Source organism: Pezoporus flaviventris, unplaced genomic scaffold (genome assembly GCF_033815535.1).
Source record: "Pezoporus flaviventris isolate CSIRO_AGI_PZ_B2104156 unplaced genomic scaffold, CSIRO_AGI_Pfla_v1 ptg000002l, whole genome shotgun sequence".
NCBI classification, from domain to species: Eukaryota; Metazoa; Chordata; class Aves; order Psittaciformes; family Psittacidae; genus Pezoporus; species Pezoporus flaviventris.
In genome coordinates this window covers 39,804,681-39,828,146 of record NW_026892550.1, presented here as the reverse complement: position 1 = coordinate 39,828,146, position 23,466 = coordinate 39,804,681, and the positions used below count along the sequence as shown (strand labels likewise).

The following is a 23,466-nucleotide window of genomic DNA, read 5'->3' as shown; positions in this document are numbered from 1 at the left end:
GTGTAGAATTAGATTTAATGTAAAATATACAAGAAGCTCAGGGTGAAAAAAAATATAAGATTAATTTTGTCATGGGGAAGTTTTAATCTCTTATTTAGATTTACTGGCCTGGATTTAGGAAAATGAAATAACTGAAGTTGACACATACATGAAAATATATCTGAAGCTTATTTGACCTTCAGTATGAGGCATTCACCATCAAGTACAATGTCCTACAGAAGAGTCCAACTGAACTTTTTACAAGACAAAAAATAATAATGCCTCCAGACCTTTAAACTCAGCGCAAACCCATTAATTTCACAGTGCCACTTCACAGAATGAAGATAGTGCTGCAGGTAAAGCAATTCCACTCCATTCGAATTGCCACCCTCTGGGGCTTGTTAAACCTATGACTACTGAAACCAGAAAGGGATTATACAAAAGTACCAAGCATAGTGTTAGCCACATGGTTGGATTTCTTTTCTCATATTAAACAATAAGCTGCTTTGAAATGCAAGAGTGTATGGCTTGAGAACAGCCACAACACTGGAAGCAGAGAGCATGCAGAGGCCACCTAGCCAGAGAATTACATAGTCAGCAAGGCAACAAAAGTGGTGCCAAAAGAAGATGGCATCAACATATTAGACTTCCAAGCTCAGACTGTCATCTGATGGGTAATCTAAGCTTTGAACTTTGATTTCTGTCAGCAGTATTTTCTTTAGTTCGTAATTTACATTTCCTCTTCTTCCTACCACTGAATTCACCATCCTGGCACTTATTTATCCCTTTTTTAGTTCTTGAAATACTTGCTCTTTACCTTCACTCCATCATTTCTTTTCCTTTGCTTTCTCTTTTCTTGAAACCAGAACATCTTCTTCTGTATTCTGTTCAGGAATTAAAAACCAATAAAGCCACAGGCTGCTAGCAGCCAGCCAGCTGTTCGGTTCCCCATTCTTTCCTTCTAGCAGGTGAAAAAAATAATTTGAGATCAATCTTACACAGAAAGTTCCTCAGATGACAAAGTATTTCCTAAAGAGGCCTTTTATGTTCTTAGAATAAACTTAAATATTTGAAAACATTTCTAGACCATTAAGGCCTGAGAGCACCTCTGAAAGGGATTGTGGAACTTAAATTCACTAACATCAAGTCAGGAGACTGGACTTTACAGGTGGAGAACAGGGTCTGGTATAGAAAACCCTTTCAATATAATCCTCTTTTCTATTGATCTAGAAGTAATTAACTTCCCTGCACAATACATTTTGCCTCTACGCCAGAAGAAATTGAGACAGCTTATTGAGTAACTCAAAGGGTCATAGCCAACATCTAATCAAGCCATTACGAAAAATCATTCAGTGTCCAATGCAAGACATCATGAAATACCAATAAGCGACTGATAGAAAAAAATGCAGGAAGAGTGAAGAAAAAGTAACTCCTAATTTAGGATGGCCATTATCCTGATCCATGCCTAAAATGTACAGTTTGCATAATAGCCCAATCATCAGGAAAAGAAAGGGATAATTTAAACTTTTCACTTAATTTACTGGTTTATGCCTGTGTTCACACGTAATTGGGAAAAATTATTTAAGTCAGTGTGAGGAAATAAAGGCAGCTAGTGACAATGTAAAAGGAAGGAGTACAATGAACCTGGGTGTGCCCATGTCACTCACAGGAATAGGAAAAATAATTTGTGTTATTAACTGTTCCAAGTTTACCTGCACCACCTTTCAGCCTACAATGGGACAAGAACCTGAAGTTTCAGCTTAGAAAAAAAGCCTATCAGGAAAGTACAGCTTTGACATAGGTAGCTTTCAGTACCTCAAAACACATTTATCAAATGTTTCAGACCTTACTTTTTGTGAAGGATTTGATGCTTTTTGTCTATGCTGTTTCACACTGAACTTCGGCAACACACACTTTTCCCAGTGATGTTAATAGTTTTCATATATAAATCAAAGATCTCTTCCATTTAGCAAGTCAATCCTTTAACTCCACTCATCAAGTAAGTGTTTAAAAGGGCAATTTTCAAATCATTAAGTAGACCTCATGATGTTTGAGATAAACTATAAATTATTCTGTTACAAGATGTATTACTTAAATAATTATAGCTACTTAGCTGCTATTGTAATTTTAATCAAGTATATGGAACATCTGTTTATAAAATTTTATTCTCCAGACACAGAATACTGAAGTGTTTTCTGGTACTCTTACTTCTTTAAATAAAGTGTATTTCTCAGCTTCTCTGATTTCAGCTCAAGACCACCATTATGTCTAAAACCTAAAATTTATGCATGAAGAAATATTCTTCCACCTCCCCCCAGAAGAAAAAGGAAAAATATCACCCTGTATGAAGATCTGAAACTCAAAAAACCCAAAGCATGATCTTGATAAATATAAAACAACAGATGAAAAAAAAAAAACAACAAAAAACTAAACCAACCAAACAAAAACCCCACCAGATTAGCAATACACCAGAAATCAGCATTTAATTGCAATCATCATATAGTCATTGTTATCAGTGACTACCCCATCATGTAACAGAATCTTGCAGGCATGACAAACCTCTTTCCCCTCCTTCCCCACCCCATTTCAGACTAGCTTTTAACAAAGAATTCTGTGAAAGACTAAAAAAAAATGCTCTTAATATTTGTTTTCTGAACGCAAGATCTTTATTTGATCTCTCTGGTCTCAGAAGCAGCTCATTGACATGAAATCAATCACTCGTGCTGGAGGATGCCAGCTAAGCTAACAAGGAGGACATGTGGCAATGCCCTTCTGACACCCCTGAGAGTGATGGGGTTCTAGCTAAAATACTGTCTCACTTTCCATTTCAGTAATTAGATCTCACTACATTTCCCCCCCTCAGAAAAAAAAAACAAAAACAAAAACACTACAGTTTTTCACAAACATGCTCAAAGCTTATTTGTATTGTATACAGCACACTGAAGAACTGAAATCAGCTCCATAAATCTAAACATTTTAGTATTTGTTACTGTCATTTGTTCTGAGTACTGTATCATCAAAAAAGGTTTTTTTTAAGAGATTGTGATTGTTAAGACACAAGACAGAAGCAGTCATGTTTTGTTGTTGTTGCAAAAGCCCCATATACTATACTCTTAAATTTTAATTTTCCACTACCCCAGAACACTACCTATTAGATTATATATTGTGATCATGTATCAATTTTATATAGGGTCCACATTTAGTTTTGAACAAATTTAAACTTTCACTATTACTTACAAGTGCATTCCCCTTTACAAGATTTCCATCCCCTCTCTCTAATCTATGAATCCCTGTCCCTTAATATGTTTCAAAGCTGCTGAGCTTAACACGTCAATTGAAGTAGGCAAAGGAGGAAAGACACTTCACCTTGGCAGTCACCCCATTTACTCAGGAAGAAAAAAATTACATAAAGTCCAGTTGTGCATACATTATATTTTTTTCTTGAGTTCTTGACTAAAGTTGGCTTTTGGGGGGGTTCCCTGTGCCTCCCTCAACCCCTCCTATTCCATTGTTCTACTACAAATCCCTTCATAATAATAAAGATACTTGCATTTGTACATGACCTGGGATATTTGGATTTGATTAAAAGACCACCAGCTTTTCATTGAAAGGACAATTTCTCAACCATAAATGTAGTGAAAAATTCACCTTTGATTTTTTTTTAATTAGTTCCATCTGAACAACCTTATACAAGAATACAATTTTGAAAATTCAGATTAAAATTTAAGTGGAATATTGTAATTTAAATCAGTATTCCCTACAAAAGTGAATTCATTTAATGGAAATATCTCACTAGACTTCTTTCTGTGGTGGTAGTAGCTATTAGTTGCTATGAGTGAGAATGCAACTATACCTACAACATAATGTTAACAAAAATAGAACAGTCTAAAAAGGATATGAATTAACTCAACCCCTAGGTAGACTCATCAAAAATGCCCTTATTTAAAAACATTTCCTCACCACCACCGCCCCCAAAGCCATCTGCCACTTTTAACCAGTACAAACATGCTGCAAATCTGTCCAAGTATGCTTAATCAGGCTGTGTATTGGCAGAGTTCCAGAAACCTGCAAGGTGTGCTCAAAGTGCATAAAAAAAAGAGCAAGCGGCAATTGTTGACATCTTTAGTCAATAACATGCTTAACAGAAGGTGTATCTCCCAGCATTCAGGTTAGCATCTCTCAGCATTCAGAAGATTAAAAAGTAGCTAAACTTGCATGCTTCAGCAAACACCCATGTAAAAACTCTTCATTGTCCAAATTCAAAGCAAGGAAGACACATTTAGCCACGAACAAACTGCTGGTATACCAACTTCAGTGCCAAATACAGGAGCAGGTCCTGCAGCCTTACAGAACCCCTCTGAAATCTGAATCTGTTTTTTATGTAACAGAGATTAATATCCTTTGGGCTTTGGGCCTGTAAGTACATTCAGATGAATGAGGTCAACAGAGCCACATTCTTAAGACAAGCTGCTGTGGATTAATTTCCAAGAGACAACTGGATTGTTCAGGTTAAAAAGAGGTGATTGCCCAGAGCACTGAGTACAGATAAAAAGGGAAAAAAAAAAACAAAACATAAGATATCTCTGGAGAAAGATACTTACTGTGTTTACCGAGTCATTTATTCACTGAACACTCAGTGCAGGCTCTACAGAGCTTTAACTGAGCTGCTTGAAAACACATGCTGATAGCAATATTCCAGGTACTGTTCAGCTGTGCTTACCTTTGAAGAAGCAATCTTCATTGTGTACAATGGTGACCTTTTGCTTTTTCAGACAAGCAGCCCTGTGCACTTCGCAATGGTTTTCATAGAATTCTCCATCAGAACCGCACACAGGCTTGTAATGCGGTCTGCAGTGCTCCATGCACACGCACTCAGCTTGGCCCGTCTCCCCATTCACAACGCAGTGCCTACCCAAGCCGCAGTACTTGTTCTCACATGATCCAAAATGGCCATCTTGACCCATAAACCCTAAAAAAAAAAATACACCAAAAAACAAAAAAAATTGATATATTAGATGCATTTTGTTTAACTGCGTGCAAGATACAAATAGTATTGTATAATGTAAATGAGGTGAGAATATATTGTTACATCCTTGACTAATGCTTAGCATAGGTCAGTTTGAAAAGAAACAGATTTAATCTCGTTAACATGACTGGGCACACTGGTGATCATTTTCATGTCTTAGATTAACTGTAATTAAGAGCAATATCTATTAACAAGATTTACTTTTCACTAAAAAAACATAATAAATCCTGTCTTTTTAAATGGATATTGAAGCTTGTCACTTTAGGACTGCTATGCTACTGCATGTAATAGAAGAGTGCATCCTCCAGAATTTAGATCACAGAATATATTCAATTGGAAGGGACGCCTAAGGATGATTGAGTTCAACTCTTGTCTCCCCACAGGACTACCTAAAACTAATCCATATGACTAAGAGTGCCCTCCAGATGCTCCTTGATTTCTGACAGGCACTCACACACTTAGACTGATACACAAGACTAACTAGAGCTGGGCCAAGGCTCTTAACCAACATGGAGAAGGAAGAAGTGAAAAAAAAACCAAACAAAAAACACAAAAAAAAAAACAAAAAAAAACCCCAAAAAACAAAAAAAACCAAACCTCTGTGGGTGGCAAGACAATGACATTTCAGGGAACAGAGCATGGTGGAAGAGCAGGATTGACATATCAAGCTGTCGTGGTTTAAACCCAGTCAGGTAACTCGTTCACTCACTCCCCCCCTTCTTTCCCTCCCTCTACTCCCGGAGGGATGGAGAGGAGAATCAAAAAGAATGCAACTCCCACGGGTTGAGATAAGAACAGTTTAGTAACTAAGGTATAACACAGATCACTACTGCTACCACCAGTAATAACAATGATAAAGGAAATAACAAGGGAAGAGAATACAACACCTCACCACCAGCTGACCGATAACTTGCCCCCCCAGCCCCGACCAAGCACCAACCGATACCTCCTCCAACCCTGCAGTCTCCCTCAGCACCAGCTGACCGGTAACTCGCCCCCCAAGCCCGACCAAGCTCCGACCGATACCTCCTCCAACCCTGCAGTCTCCCAGCCCTTCCGGCTAACTCCCAGTTACATCCTGGGCATGACGTGCTGTGGTATGGAATAGCTCTTTGGTCAGTTTGGGTCAGGTGTCCTGTCTCTGCTTCCTCCTGGCTTCCCTTCCTCCCTGGCAGAGCATGAGGCTCACAAAGTCCTTGGCCAAACCAAAGCATCGCTATCAGTTCTGTTCCCAGGCCGAAAGTCAAAACACTGCACTGCACCAGATACCAAGAAGGAGAAAAATGACTGCTACTGCTGAACCCAGGACACAAGTGAATGTTGGCTAGGAGTCAAAGGAGCCTCTTGTGTTTCAATGAGACAAGTGGGATTTGGATAACAAGCAGAGATTTAAGAGAACTACAGTAGAGGTAAAGGTGCTTCTGCTGGCCACAAATCCCAGTTCCTTCTGCTCCTAGAACATGGAAACAGATCATCTACATTAGGCTACCAAAGCCATTTATCCACTTTATATCCTCTCTCTGCTGCTGCCACCATATAAAATAAGTGCTGAGGTCAGTAGCAGATATTTAAATGAAGGGGGAAGTTAAGTGAGCATGGAGTATTTCCACGGTATATCCTCAGTTTACATCTTGGCTGACACTGAACTAACTATACATTAAATTCTTGTTGAGGAAAAGGGTACGACAAGTGAAAAAAAAAAAATAAATACCTGAAAAACACACCATCAAACACCACATCAAACACCACACTATCATAAAACCCACAACAGAATCTCAATTGCAATTACCCAAACTTCAATTACATAAGTGTTCCAATATCATAACTGTGTCCTAAAATAAGTATAATGCCTACAAATGTGGGAATTGACAGTGCCCTTCATAGTTACCTCACTTTATTCTCTTGCTGTACACTTCTAACTTCCAGAACAAAGAAGAACTTGATCCCCAAATATTATGTACACCTAGCATTCTAATTCCTTGCAATATTTTTTCTCACAGCCTAGCTGAATGACACGTGGCTACCCCGTAAAAAATAGCATGAACAAATGGTAATGCGTAATTTGGTAGTATTACATTCATTTCTTGAAGAGCTAATGTGTCAGTACCATAGCTTGACGCATATTGCTTCTAACCATTGAGAATTTGTTTGTGGCTTCAATGGCAGAAGTAAATTCTTCTCACTTTTTCTTAAGCCTACAGGTCTGTTAGACCTTAGACAACAGTGCTTTCATTCTTTGCTTTCTCATACAGCATAAATTTTCTATAGACAAATACACTACAGAAAGCACAAGACCATGAAATTTGTCTCTCTAATATGACAAATGCTTTCAGTATATTATTTATAAGAATTTGAGCACAAGGTTGAAAGGACTACAGATTCAGCTCGGGTGTTTTATACCTGATGTAACTACACTACTATGACTTTTATACACATGTAAGAGTACAGACCAGGCTGATGGTGGGGTTTAACTGCTCATGCACCAAACTGACTTAAAACGGGTTTTTTAAAATACCACTCCTTGTGCCAATATATCAACATGATATACAAGCAACAGACATTAACTGACAGAAATGAATGTAAATCCAATTTCCTTCTACTACCACTAACCTCAAATTAAGTCTCGCAATGTCCAAGAGTACTTAACAGCACAGGTTATTACACAATTTCAGGACTTCTCTGAAGTTATACAACTGTTGCAGTTTGAGGCCAAAGCTCATAAATCATCATTATTTCTGCTTTCTGAATTGGAAGATAAAGACCTCAATCTGACAACTGCTCTGAATTATTGAGAGGTGTTTGGTGACTCAACAATGCATCCTGCTGTATATCGCTTTGAAAGTAGAAACCAATTTAAGGCTTCACTTAGGACTTCCATATTAGTACTATAATTGAATCTGATGCCTGAATGCAAAACAGCTACTTTCAGATGAGGAAAAATGATGAGAATGATTTGTCTAATATATATTGACATTAAAAATATCAATACATCAACATACACCCATCATATACATCAATAAGCAAGCAAGATTTTTGCCATAATGAAAAACTATATTACTTTGTTATGAAATGTTTTATAAATGTCTTCATTTTAAACCATTAACTATTCAAAAACAATATATATATTTGATATATCACTGCATATGTAATTCCTTCAATTGAAGTCTAGAGTAAAATTTGAACTGGCTTCAACAGAGAGAAGATTCTTTCTTCAGACTCTTTGCCTAAGTTCAGTTACTTTTAATGCCTTCAGTATGTTCAACAAGCACTGGTTTGTGCCATTTTTAATTTAGGAACTTGCAGAACTTCTAATGTATTTGATGAAAAGGGGCAGCTAGGCAGCTTTTCAAGTATTCTTAATCAGATTTAATAAAAAAGTTAAAATGTTTTTTTCTTAAAAAATCCACAAACTAGTGGTTATCAGATTACTCAGAAAAAAATAAAATCCATGCCATTTCAAATGAGGTGATAAAATGTTTGTCCTGGGTTCAGCAGTAGCAGTCATGTTTTTTCCTTTGTGTTAACTGGTGCAGTGCTGTGTTTTGACTTCTAGTTTGAGAACAGTGTCGGTGAAGCCGATGTTTTCAGTTGTTGCTAAGTGATGTTTACCCTGACCAAGGACTCTGTGAGGCTCATGCTCTGCCAGGGAGGAGGGGAAGCTGTGAGGAAGCAGAGACGGGGCGCCTGACCCAGGCTAGCCGGGGAGGTATTCCATACCACAGCACGTCATGCCCGGGGTGGGGGGTAACTGGGAGTTACCCGGAAGGACAGGGGCTTCCAGGTGGAACTCGCTTTCTTGGCCGGTGGTATCGTATTCTCTTCCCTTGTTATTTTCCCTTATCATTGTTTTAGCTGATAGTAGCGGTGGTGATTTGTTGCTGGACTGTTCTTGTCTCAACCCGTAGGAGTTGCACTCTCTCGATCCTCCTCCCCGTTCCTCCGGGAGCGGGGAAGGGGAGAGCCCCCGTGCGGGGGGGGGGCGGGGGAGACGGACACGGACCTCGATTGTTTTCAGCTCGGCACCACTCACTGGAAGTGAGCGAACGAGTTACCTGACTGGGTTTAAACCACGACAATGTTCATAAACATAAAACTTTGATATCAGTTTGAACTAAAAGTGCACCCAATTCTGAATATGCAGGCAAACCAATAAATATTAAATAGCTACGCTGAGATAAAAATAAATGCATTTAGACATAAGTAAAACTTTTTCTTTTAATAAGCTAGTGACACAAATCTAGAGATTTTAAGACTATCAACAGAAAACAAGGTTATATGTAATAGCATGGATTGATTTTTCATCAGTTAAGTCAAAATTTACCTTTACTGTAGAGGACCAAATCAAATTAGCAAAAAGTATGGGGAACAAGCAGTCACGTTGGATTAATTTTTTTTCTTTCATCTGAGTAAGTGATATAGCACTTCAATTGCATAATAAAGAAACAACTGCAAAGAGCTATTTTAAGTATTACTGACAGAAATTTTCCTCCAGATACTTACATTTTTTCTTTAGACTTCTCAGGAATTATTAATGAAATATTGGAACAAGACTTCTAATTTACAGAGGGATAAGTCAGTAAAACAGAGGAGATACCAGATGTTTAGAGTAGCCTTACTAAGGGGCACTGATTTATTTGCTATGGATAAAAAGCATTAGCATTCTGTTGTCAGAGTTGAAAAAAATGCAAAACATTTGACCCAAGTACAATGATACAACAACATCAGTAATCTTTCTATTTTGGTACAAAGGCTACAGGAATCTTGTCATTACCAAACAAACCATCTTTTAAAACCATATGGGTTGTGACTTGCAAACCATTCATGAAATTCCTTCTCTTTCAGTGACTTGCAGGAGATCGAAACTATTACTGTTCCTTCTTGGAATTATTATTGAAGAAGGTATACTTTTGATAGAGTGATAGCGGAAGGTTTGTTTGGGTTTGTTGGGTTTTAGAGTTTTTTTCTGGTTTAATGCCAGTATAGATAAGTCTCCAGGGACAAAATTGCTTAGGATTCAGCAACTATTCAGAAGACCACCACCTCCTTCCAAGTTGTAAAATTAAATAACACCAAGTTTTTCTGAAGGCAGGTCTTCTACCTAAGTATTCAATCTAGAAAATAAACTAGACCAAAAGGCACTTAGGTTCCTAAATGTGGACATAATTCAGTGATTTAGTAGATAAGCAGACCAGCATATTCAATATTAAAAGAAACTGAGAACAAGTAAATCAAGACAATAAATAATCTACACATGTATGCTAATTTTTTCCATAATTCAACTGGTATTGCTTATGTGATGATAAGTAAGACTGCATTTGTCAATACGAAACCGTGTACCCATATTAGCTATGACCTCTGGATTTTCAGCCATAAAGGTGTAATACATATGCATTCTGAGAGGATCTATAGTACTATAAAAATAAAAAAAACAAACCAAACTTTGTTCAGTTTAAAAGTAAGCCTGGAAGCATTTAAATTATCATAGCCTTAAGTTAAAAAAAAAAAAAAAAAGAAAAAAAGCAAAAACCTACACTTCAAGAAAAAGCATTAAAAATGTATTATGCCTAAAACAGAGAAAGCAGTCACACAGGGTTTTTTTCAGAATCTTTGGAACTTAAACTCCAAACAGACATAAAATGAGAGAACAAACAAAAAGAAAAGACTTTAATTTTAAAAAACAGAGAAAGCAAATATTTTTTTTTGCTTTTAAGATAAACTTTAATAAATACAGTTTCAAGCTGTCAGTTAGGACTCCTCATACACATTTCCCAGCCGAAGGCCAGTTCAACAGCACCCAGAGGGGAGCTAGTTTTAGGTCATAATTGCATCGTTTACACTTGGAGATTAAGTGCATGTTTTAGCATGCAAAAGGCTCACAGAAATATACACTTTGTCCTTTGACTAATCTGTTTAGAGAAACATTATATATGGAAACAGGAAATTCACGAGAGTATGAATCACCACATTGGCCAGCTGGCCCTGTGTGTTACCTAAAACAAAGCAGCAAATATTTTTTTAGACAAGACATCTAGATCTTTTGTAGAAGTTACTGATGCTGACTTCGGAGGTCAACAGTCCCGTTCTCCCTCACCCCCTTTTTATTTAAATGTTTGTAAATGACAATTCCAATTACATAGCTGTATTTTTTTTTTCAATATACTGTATATAAAAGGCCCAACCAAGACTGTAATCTGTAATCCTAATGTTAAGTGTTCAGTGTAGCCTTAAATTTCACATGAAGCAGAAATATCTCAGGAAGAGCAGTGGAGAGAAAGGGAGGAAAAAAAAAAAAAAAAGAAGAGGAAAAGATTGATCACCACTTAGCATTAACACTGATAGGGCATTAACACTGAGCATGTGAGCATGACCTCAGCTCATAAATTTTAAAGATCTAGACTTTTTTTTTTTTTAAGTTGTAGTATTTTAACGGCAGTTCTTTGACAAATTTTGATATTGCTAGCAAGAACAGCTTGTAATTACCCTGACTGAACATGACACTAAATCTGTGCTAGCCATTACCCAGAACTCTTAGTATATGAGCTGCTCCAGTAATTTCACATTTTATATTTTGATGAGGAATACTTAAAGAGTGAATTATTTGAAAGTAAATAAACATTATTTACAAATTCCTCAATATAACACAAAAATAAAGTTCCCCAGGTGATTAACAGCATGTATCTCAATAAGCTAAAGAGCTTCTGGATTTTGAACTCTCCTGACCAATGTATTCTCTAAATATGGTATTAGAGTGGCTTACCATAACACATGCCTTGATTTTAAACCACACAAAACATCTTTGGTTTGCCTGTTGTGTGAGCCTATATTGTAACAGATAATGTAGTAGTCAGTTCTTAAAACTGTATTATCTGTATTCCAAACTCTAACCAGGTTAGCCAAGTTTTAGGACACTACCAGGCATTTCTATTTCATAAATTTTGCTGAAGAGACATGTCTGGAACATGGTCACCTAGGGTAGGGTATTGATGAAGAGAAATCCCACTCATGGTCATGTTCATGGATTTACAAGCAAAGTAATTTTAATGCATGTCTTCTATAAATTACATAAAAAGACATAAGTATTTCTTGCTAACTCTTAAAGTGACAAAAATATAAATGCATGCTCCATGCTTATTCACTTTTCTTTTTCTGTGACTGACTTACCCTTAATGATTATATTTAAAACTGACAATTTTGTAAAATTTTGTAAATTTTGTAAAATTTACAATTTTAAATAGTCTTTCATATCACTAAGTACAACATGAAGCCCATAAAAGTAGAAGGCAATGTACTCCCCCCCACCCCCGAGCTCCAGAAATCACCTTTGAAACCTTAACTTTCAAAGACTCAGCCTCAAAAAATAATCCAATCTCACATCCTTTTGAAAGCAAGATTAACTCAGAATCTCCCTTGTTTTTCCACTTGTTTGTCTAATTAAATTTTATACACAAGAAAGAAGCAAAATCTGTCATGACAGGTATGAAGAAAAAAACATAATGGAAGACAAAAATCTTAAAATTACAGTCCTTCACCGGAAGGAAAATCATTATAGCAGCAATTTAAACACGGTCATAGCATTTGAATACAGTGATTATGAGTAAAATAGAGAAATGCCACCTGAAATAGATCCCCATTCATAAAGGTGGAAGAGTATTCACAAAAGGCTGATCATGTGAAGAATTTTTTCAGCAGTACACAGAATTATAGATGAGTAAGTCTGAGGGACTCTGCTGGCTTGGACAGCTCTAAATCACAAAGATCACAATTAACGAAGTTCAAGATAATAATTGCACAGCGATAAAACAATGTAAGAGTTACTTGAATCAATATTTTCTAATGATTTTAACGTGTAAAATAGTTGTACAGCAAGACCTCTTAAAAATTTAAAAAAAAAAAAAAGGACAAAAATAAGCTTCTGTTAACATACTGTTCTTCCTCCCAGGAGGCTTTCAAGAGCAGAAGTGCAAACTTGTTCTGAAGAAGATAAAGATAAAACAAGAGTGAGCTGTTCCCACTTACACACCAGAAAGAGCTCCTCTTAGCAGCTCTGTCAAGCAATTCCTTCTCATGTACTCTCTGCCATAACTCTGATAGCCCTAGCTGTCATTGAAAGAAGCAATTTGGATCTCCTCAAAGTTTCTTAGAGTCAGAGCCAAACCAGAAGGTTGTATCAGCAACTCTAGTAGTTCAAAGATGGGAGCGTAAAGAAAAAACACAAACTAGAGCAAGCATCACACCAGGGCAGGGACAGGATAAGCACCTATAACACACTGCCCTCAGCCACTTCCATCTTCCACCTCGCAGCCCTGCTTCCACCTTAGGAACGGTATTACACATGGCTGGCCGGTCATTAGTTTCACCTCCCATGGTTTTCTTTCAGCATCAGCCAAGTAACCTGGAGCACAACAGCTCACTTGGCCTGTGCATACAGTTTTTTGGCTGGGTCTTGTACTGTCCTGTCCTTCCTTACCCAACTCCCCCATGCTTACACACAAAAAAAGACCCCTGCCTTTGCAGGAGGACTTCAAGTACTGCAAAAATTTGCACCTTCTTAGAATTTGACTGAAATGTGGTATGCTTAACATTTATCAGTGAGGACTAACAGACACATATGTTACAACTGCTCGTTTTGGCTGAGTTTACCTTAAAATTCAGGCTAAATGCACTTAACAGCATGCGTGTATTGTATATTCAAATAAAGTGACTTTCTCATGGTCTTGTAAAGGTAAATTAGGGAGAAAAAATGAGAAAGTGACATACTCCTAAAGGGATAACTGTGCAAAACCACAGCAAGCAAAAGGAAAAGAAACCCCCTGTAATACCAAGAAGATTTCTAAGTACTGCATACCCAGCTATTAATCTGAAATGCTGAAACCTCCCAAAACAGTGTTACCTGTTGGTCAGGAATGCCTTAGCAACTTGGCCCACGTGAATCCTTTTACCAGTATTTTGCAGCTATCTTGAGCAAACTCCACAGAATTTAGCTCCCTCAGAAAAAAAAAAAAATCAAATCACACCTCCTCTGCTTGAATCTAATCGAAGACAGGGATCAGAAACACCACATGAGTAAAGGCAAAGAAACGAGAACACAACCGGCACCATACAAGAGCATCCCCTCCTCACAAGGCACCTACTTTGTACCACGGCCCAGAGCCGCCGCTTACCCCTGCCCTCCGACAGCGCACCGCGGGCTCCTCCCTTCGCTCTACCCCCGGCCACCCAGGGCAGCCGCGGCTGGGGACTCAGCAGGTGGCCAGCTCGCTCCTCCCACCATTAAAGAGGCCTTCTGTGGATCCCGCCTCTATAAACTTTCTTTACTCACCCGCAGAGCTATTAAGCCCTTGCTTCGCTTTCAGAACATAATAAATGGCCACGACAGCTCCACTAATGTCTTTCCTTCCGAGCAGCGCTCTGTTCAGATTCCTGCCTGAGCCCAAATCGATTTCACCACCGAAGTGCTGCTGGACAATGCACTGGCCCAGGCAGCAAGGTCTTGCATGCAAACCCAGCGGCCCAGGGCTCTGCAGGTTCCTACAGGAGACATTACTGGCCTGGCCAGGGATGTTCACACACTCCTGGGAGCCAAGAAAGCACACCAAAGTCTCCTGCAGTGCTAGGAGGTGATCTTTGATCATCCTCCTCATAGCTGACCTGTAGCCATTAGATACGGGCTCAGGACATGCTACTTGCCTTATATAGCAGAATACAAAATATACACAAGTCTGAAACTAGAAGCTGAACATATCTGGAATAAAAATCTCTGCTGGCTTTACATGTAAGTATAGACTGACATCCTTGAGCAGTTTCAAACCAGCAACTCATTACTTTCAATTAAATCCTTTGCTGTACCTAGCACTTACTGAGTTTTTCTTTCTCACATGCTATCTTTGTGTTCTGAAAAATGTTTATTATTTGTTTAACACCAAACCAGTGGCAAACAAAGTGGGAAATGACACATTTGCCTCATAACAGATACATGGACCGTTATTCAAATGGTTGATTGTTTTTCAATTGCAGCGCAACAGGCAACCCTCTATTCTGCCAAATGTGTTGCCCAATGTCACCCAGAGCAGGAAACGTGCATCACGGTGACAGCAGTTCTGAAAAGGTCATAGTTTAAACAACCTTTCACACAGTTTTTAATGCTTATTTGAAATATAGCTCGCTGAAAATCACAAAGGGCGAGCTTAGTTCTCAGACAGACAAAACAACCTCAGTACTGCTCACTTGTCATTTAAAACCCAAGCTGGTGAGTTTTAGCCACAGTGATCAAAATAAGCAAAACTCTCAGTTAAATTATTGACTGAAATTTCCTTTTACTTAGTTAAAAATTAGGTTGTTAGGATTTGGTCTCAATAAGCAGACGTATATGGCTTTCTCTGGGGTTAAATATGCTCCTGTATGAAACAACATTATAAACAGAAAATTTAACTTATCTCCTGGTCAAGTTGCCAGCACAAAAAATGTCATTCAATTATCCATGGTACAAACTAGCATACCACAATCCAGACAGTATACAATTCCCATGTTAGACACTGGATCGACACTGTTTTGCTGGGTTCTTATACTTCAAAGTCCTCCCTTCAGAGAAGAGCTGTGATGGCTTTCTGCTACTTTCCCCAGGGATCTCTCCTAGAAAAAGTAACATAGACTGAGCAGCATTTATACCATGTGGTTGAAGCGCAGCATCATTACTGCTTGAGGAAAGCTAAAAAAGAAACGACGAGCATCTTCGGTTTTACTGCTTAGAAACATTTGCTCCTAGGAAATTTGACACTGTCTTTTTTTTTTTTTTTTGGACTTGTGACTGGGCAACTGTGGTGGGTTGAGCACGTAAGTGCCCAATCAGTCACCAACTCCCCCCCCCCCCCCAAGAATTCAGAAGGACTTCAGTAAGGAATTCATTGATTTCCATCAGCAGGCAGATACCCAGCTGCCTCCTGGAAATGATCACATGTAACAGGGCCATGCCTTAACCACCAGTGTCCCACCATCCTTCTCCTTTCCCACAGCAGTTATTGCTGAGCAGAACATCCTATGGTGCAGGATAACCCTTTGGTTAGTTCAGGTCAGCTGTGCCAGCTGTGTCCCCTTCCAACTTCCTGCTTTGAGGGGAACACAGTGGGAAAAGAAAAGGCCTTGATACTGTGCAAGTGCTGTTCAGCAATAGCTAACCCAACATTGGCTTGGTCACCAATCTACAACATGGCAGTATGTGAGCTGCTATGGAAAAAAAACAATCCCAGACAGATCCAATACAGAAACACAGTGTGAAAGCATTGTTGGCATTATTAAATCCAGGAAGGTGAGCAGGGATGGGGGGCAGAGGAAGTTAATCTAAACTGTTCATCAGTGGACTCTTTAAGAAAAAAATTACGTAGAAGAACATTATAACAATTTTTACATACAGAATTTCTAGTTCAGTTTCTTTGAAAAAAGTAGTAAGAAACTACTACTTTCGATGTCCTGCATGTTCCATCTTTGTGGAAGATAAACATGCAATGTAACAATGTAAGGGTTATTAAGGCAGGCTATGATCTTTACACACCCATCAGAAAGAAACGGCAAAACACTGCATACTTGTATACATGAGTATAGCTCTCAAAGACACTTAACTCAGCTAACAAACGTTGACACCAATGTCCCATATGTGGATTTCTGAAAGAAAAACAAAAGCAAAAAAAAAGCAACCCCCCAAAAAAAACAAACACCAAAACTAAATAACCCCACAACCAAACCCTACAAAATATAAATGTCATGCCAAAAGATATGCAATATCTGAAAACAATGTTTTAAGACAGTAAAAAGGAGTCTAAAAAGAACGTCTTTACAAAGAATAGAGATATACATAGTGAAGCAATACTGGTTGCCTCCAGACCTTGTTACAAGAAAGTAATCATCTCAAATAGATTTGAATTTTAACGACTTAATTCTGCCATTTTAAGGCAAGCAGAGCAAAATGCACTGTGCACACACCCCTTTTTTGCAGAGCAGGATTGATCCTATCTGCTCCATATAGTCAGCTAACTTGTAGGGTTTTTTCTGAGGAAGTTCACCCAAAGTATCTACAATTAAAAAAAAAAACACAAAAAAAAAAAAAACCAAACCCAAAAATATACCTAAAAGCTAATCTGTATTAAAATGAAAAAATGAAAAGGCAAAATGTTTTTCCAGATTTTTGTTAGGAGAGAATATTGCTCTATGACAAGATAAAAAAGATGGGCAAGTGACATATCAAAAATCTTCCTCTTGACATAGAATCATAGAATCACAGAATCATTAAGGTTGGAAAGGACCTTAAGATCATCTAGTTCCAGCCCCCTGCAGTGGGCAGGGACACCTTACACTAAATCATATCACCCAAGGCCTCATCCAACCTGGTCTTGAACACTGCCAGGGATGGAGCATTCACAACCTCTCTAGGCAACCTATTCCAGTGCCTCACCCCCCTAACAGGAAAGAATTTCCTCCTTTATATCCAACCTAAACTTCCCCTGTTTAAGTTTTAACCCGTTACACCTTGTCCTGTCACTACACTCTCTAATGAAGAGTCCCTCCCCAGCATCCCTATAGGCCCCCTTCAGATACTGGAAGGCTGCTATGAGGTCTCCATGCAGCCTTCTCTTCTCCAGCCTGAACAGCCCCAACTTTCTCAGCCTATCTTCATACGGGAGCTGCTCCAGTCCCCTGATCATCCTCGTGGCCCTTCTCTGGACTTCTTCCAACAGTTCCATGTCCTTTTGATGTTGAGGACACCAGAACTGCACCCAATACTCCAGGTGACGTCTCACAAGAGCAGAGTAGAGGGGCAGGATCACCTCCTTCGACCTGCTGGTCACGCCCCTTTTGATGCAGCCCAGGATATGGTTGGCTTTCTGGGCTGCAAGCGCACACTGCCTGCTCATGTTCATTTTCTCATTGACCAACACCCCTAAGTCCTTCTCCACAGGGCTGCTCTGAATCTCTTCTCTGCCCAACCTGTAGCTGTGCCTGGGATTGCTCCGACCCAGGTGTAGGACCTTGCACTTGTCATGGTTAAACTTCATGAGGTTGGCATCAGCCCACCTCACGAGTGTGTCGAGGCCCCTCTGGATGGCATTCCTTCCCTCCAGCGTATCAACCGAACCACACAGCTTAGTGTCATCGGCAAACTTGCTGAGGGCGCACTCAATCCCACTGTCCATGTCACCCACAAAGATGTTAAAGACCGGTCCCAAAACTGACCCTGAGGGACAGCACTTGTTACTGGTCTCCAGCTGGACATTGAGCCATTGACCACAACTCTCTGTGTGCAGCCATCCAGCCAGTTCTTTATCCACCGAGTGGTCCATCCATCAAATTGATGTCTCTCCAATTTAGAGACAAGGATGTCGTGTGGGACAGTGTCGAATGCTTTACACAAGTCCAGGTAGATGACATCAACTGCTCTACCCCTGTCCATCAGTTCCATAGCCCCATCATAGAAGGCCACCAAATTGGTCAGGCAGGATTTCCCCTTAGTGAAGCCATGCTGGCTGTCACCAAGCACCTTGTTGATTTTCATGTTCCTTAGCATGCCTTCCAGGAGAACCTGCTCCAAGATTTTGCCAGGCACAGAGGTGAGACTGACTGCTCTGTAATTCCCAGGGTCATCCATTTTCCCCTTCTTGAAAATGGGGGTTATGTTTCCCTTTTTCCAGTCATTGGGAACTTCACCTGACTGCCATGATTTCTCAAAAATGATGGCCAGCGGCTTCGCAACTTCATTCACCAGCTCCTTCAGGATCCACAGATGGATCTCATCAAGACCCATGGACTTGTGCACATTCAGATTTTTAAGATGGCCTCGAACCAGTTCCTCTCCTACAGTGGGCCCAAGGTCTTCATTCTCACAGACCCTGCATCTGCTTTCCAAGACTTGGGTGGTTTGGTCAGAGCCTTTGCCAGTGAAGACCGAGGCAAAGAAGTCATTCAGAACCCCAGCCTTCTCCAAATCCTGTGTAGCCAGTTCTCCTGAGAGCTTCCTGAGGGGGCCTACATTCTCCCTAGTCTGTTTTTTATTTGCTATGTACCTGTAGAATCCCTTCCTGTTATCTTTAATACCTCAAGCTAAGTTTAATTCTAACTGAGCCTTAGCTTTCCTAACCTGGTCCCTAGCTTCTTGGACAACATCCCTGTACTCTTCCCATGCCACCTGTCCTTGCTTCCACTTATTATAAGCCTCTTTTTTCAATAGCATTTTCCTCAGGAGCTCCTTATCCATCCAAGGAGGTCTCCTGGCCCTCCTCCTGCACTTCCTTCTCGCTTGGATGCAACACTCCTGAGCTTGCAGCAGGTGATCCTTGAATATCAACCAACAGCCTTGGGCCCCTCTGCCCTCTAGGGCTGTATCCCATGGAACCTTCCGAAGCAGGTTCCTGAAGAGGCCAAAGTCTGTTCTCTTGAAGTCCAGGGCAGTGAGCTTGCTGCACGCTCTTCTCACTGTCCTGAGGATCTCAAATTCAAGCATCTCATGATCACTGCATCCAAGGATGCCCTGGAGCGTCACATTTCCAACGAGCCCTTCCCTGTTGGTGAGCACAAGGTCAAGTATGGCACCTCTCCTTGTCGGCTCTTCTATTACTTGCAGAAGGAAGTTGTCTTCCACACAATCGAGGAACCTCCTGGATTGCTTGTGCTGGGCCGTACCGTCTTTCCAACAGATGTCAGGGTGGTTGAAGTCACCCATGAGAACAAGGGCCTGCGAGCGTGAGGCTTTTCCTATCTGTCTATATAGAGTGCTTCATCAGCAGGTTCTCCTTGATCAGGTGGTCTGTAACGAATCCCCACAGTAATGTCTCCCATAGCTATATTCCCTTTAACCCTGACCCACAAACTCTCTGTTAACTGCTCACCTGTCCCCAGACAGAGTTCCATACTCTCCAGCCTATCCCTAACATAAAGGGCAACTCCCCCTCCCCGCCTGCCAGGCCTGTCTTTTCTAAAGAGCCTGTTAGCTTTCCATTCCAACACTCCAGTCATAGGAGCCATCCCACCATGTTTCTGTGATGCCTATTATATCATACCCCCATAAAATAGGAGAATATAACTTTCAAAAGATTATAAAAGCAATACTCCACAAAAACAGTCTCGTTAAAATTTTTTCTACATCTATGTATGCCTTTATACTCATTAAAAATTACCTAGTAAACCAGAGAAGTCCATTCAGATAAATATAAAAGTAATTTCTTTCACAGAATATGATGCACTCGTGAGATGACTCAAGTAACATGACTGCCAAAAAGGTTTTCAAGTCTGTGTTTAAACTAAAGATATTTTGTAAGAAATATAAGCCTTAATAACAACAACAAAAAAGAATAGTTGTGCTGCTAAACTATAGTAAGGCAGTTTTAATTTCATAAGTCTGGTACTCTTCGTAGAAATAGTTCACTATAGAATTGGTTTGTTTTTTTGGTTGGGTTTTTTTTCCTAACAAATATGTAAAAGCAGACTAAAGAAAAAATACAAACAGTCGTATCTCTTACATCATGGAAAATCAATCTTATAAGAAAACACATATATATCTTTATGAATGAGAGTGCATTTAGCTTTCAACAGAAAGAAAAATTCCAGTCAGATATCCAACTGTCATGCTTTTTGTATTACTTGATATAACTTCTGTCTAAAGACAAATTGCCCTTATTATAAGCATGGAAAAAATGCTATTTTTTTTTCTTGGATAAAATTAAAAATTAATAAAACCCACTAGTACTACTACATGTGAATTAATGTAGGGCTGTAGTAACAGATAATCTTTAAGCCTTTCAGAAATACAAGATACAGAATTAATTGTAGAAAAGCATGAAGATCATTTTCAACTTTTATTCAAGAGAGCACTGTCTATAAGAACATCTGTATTGATTCATAACTGTCACACCTCTGGTTCAGCTGTTGCATTTCTTCTCATTGGAAAATGTCAAAGTTAAACTACAAACTGTGATCAGCACAGCTACCAAGTCACTGTAAACTGTTTCAGTGTTTTAGCTACTGAAGTGCATAAACTTTTCAAACGAATGAAAATTAAAATCCTGTTATAATATTCGTTACATGTGTAATTACCAAAAGGAAGGCTGATTTACATACAAATTAATAAAGCTAAGTAGTTTGTTATACATAATGCTTTCTTAAGTGATTTCAAGTCATTTATGAAATGAGATTCACGGATGTTTTATAACTAGAGAAATAAGCACTGATGTAGGAATAAGAATTTTTGGCTACTCAACATTTTTTGTATTATATGGACTTGAAAGGTATTGCAGGTTAACAAACCCTGTTTATTCTTGGCAACTCTAAATTACTAATTGCAATGAAAATAAACATTTAATCAGAAATCCTTTCAAAATTGCAATGCCTTTGTAACTAAATTTTCACAGTTCTTTTTACCATAAACAGTTTAGTTAAATGACTGAAATTATAATGCAGAATATTTTTTTCTCTGCGCTTAAGGGCTGCCAGCTGATCTTTCAATTTATAACAGTTTGAAAAATGGCAAAGAAATCAAGATCTAAGTGACCTGAGTAATTAGCTTAAAGTTACTGGAATGATGCAGGTAACTTGCTTAATTTTCCATAAACCAGTTATATCTTTAGACTATACATTTATCCTTACAGGCATAACTGAATTATAACTGTATTGTTGTCTTTCTATTACTGCATTGTAATTAACATTCATATAACGCTTACATACATTTTAAGTCATGGCAGAACTTATTTTACTGTCTTAATTTTACCTTGTGTGCAGATGAAGTAGCGTAGTACTACAGTCTAAGAAAAAAAACAACCAACCAAATAAAAAGAGAAAAAAAAAAAAAAGGAATAGGAATGGGTATGCACTTCTTTTAATGCAGTTTAAGCCATAAATTGCTACAGCTCTTTCTGAAGAATTTGGACGTCAGTATACTTTCAGTCATGCTGGTTAACACAATCTTGCTGTTAATTGTGCCCTTAAACGTACCCATTATTTTATACAGCATTTAATCTGCATCGTTTTTTGAATGTCCAACTAAAGCTAAATGGCAGCTTAATAGTATTTCTACACATGTATTCATAAAGGAATTTCACAGAATTCTGTTACTGCTACAATTTCTAGAAAACAGCAAAATTATGCATAATGTATTTGTGTGTAAAGCTCTGTAGAGCTGACACACATTTCTTGAAAACACAGTTGGAAAATCCATCACCTAGAAAGAATGCTTTTTATTGCTTTTTTAGTTATTCTTAATTTTCTGAATTTAATAGCCAGTGTAAAAAAATATTCATAAATATGTATGGCCTATTTTTTTTAACATAACTTTACTGAAGTGATTTCATCCTAGTATGTAGACTATGAAAATGTGCAATTATGTAACTCAACATACTTCTTCCTCCCTCTTCGTTACCCCCACAAGAATTACATCCCTTTCCATCCCATATTTCCCTTCCTGAAGGAAATTTTTTGAGTGGACAGTAGTCTTGACAGTAATATTCCACCACAGGAGCACCACAGATTAACTCAGCAAGAAAAAAATCTGTGAATTTTACAGCACAGTCAAATCAAACTGATTTTTTCAGAGATGGAGGGAGGCACACACTCATACTCTCCTGTAACCTGTTACCATGCTATGGTGAAACAGATGCTCCAGATTTTCAAGGCAGTGATGGCAGCTGAAACAGATAAGAATGTGCTTGCCTTATGCCTTGAACTTGCTAATATTTGATCAGTTTAAATTAAATGACACAAATTTCTATCTGCAGTCCTTGCAGAACTCTTTTAATACTGTTGATGTAAAATATGACAGGTAGTGAGCAGGTACAGTCTGTGAGGCATATTTAGATAGCCTAATACATTAGCTACTCTGAAAATGTGTAAAATTGCTGAACGTGTGTGTATAATATAAAGAATACACATAAGCGTAAGTATTGTTCTTTAAAATAATATAGTTAATGCATATAGCATAGGACAGTTTAAAAATTGTTTTTATCAAACCTATATTGTTAGAAAAGTACTGGGAAATTAAAATGCGAAAGCTAGATTCGGGGAATAGTCTCATGATTTTGATCTTTTGAAGCTGTCAGTCCTCTGTTGGTGAGTACGTAAGATGCAAAAATCTTTGATCAAATAATTGCTGTGACTCTGGGTTTTGTGTATTTTCAACTACTGTAAGTAAGTTATTGTGAAGTGACTGGTTTTCTCCCTGTTAACCAAAAGTTTTATTTTGAGGCAGTAACTCTATCCCAGTAAATACTTTGGCACATTTTCCCAGTATATCCTGTTTTCCTAAGCTTGTATTTTTCCATGAAAATAAGAAATTGAAAGCTTGCTTCTTTGTGAAATAATCTATTGTAATGCTCCATACATCTAAGGTAGGACCGCTGAGGAAGTGATGCAAACCTTGATGCTATTCCAGCCTTTGCAGTGATCTGCAGTCCCAAAATCTAAACTGAAAGAATGTACTCATTCTCCAGAAA

The 23,466-nt window shown here is 38.6% G+C and overlaps 1 protein-coding gene across 3 annotated transcripts in view; it reads right to left on the bottom strand.

The window, feature by feature from the left end:
• FSTL5 (follistatin like 5) overlaps positions 1 to 23,466 on the bottom strand; it is a 317,762-nt gene that overhangs the window by 210,359 nt on the left and 83,937 nt on the right. For all 3 annotated transcript variants that reach the window (XM_061475634.1, XM_061475650.1, XM_061475640.1), the window contains exon 4: positions 4,700 to 4,948. In XM_061475634.1, coding sequence (XP_061331618.1) covers positions 4,700 to 4,948 — 249 coding nt within the window. The remainder of the gene's footprint in view (positions 1 to 4,699; positions 4,949 to 23,466) is intronic.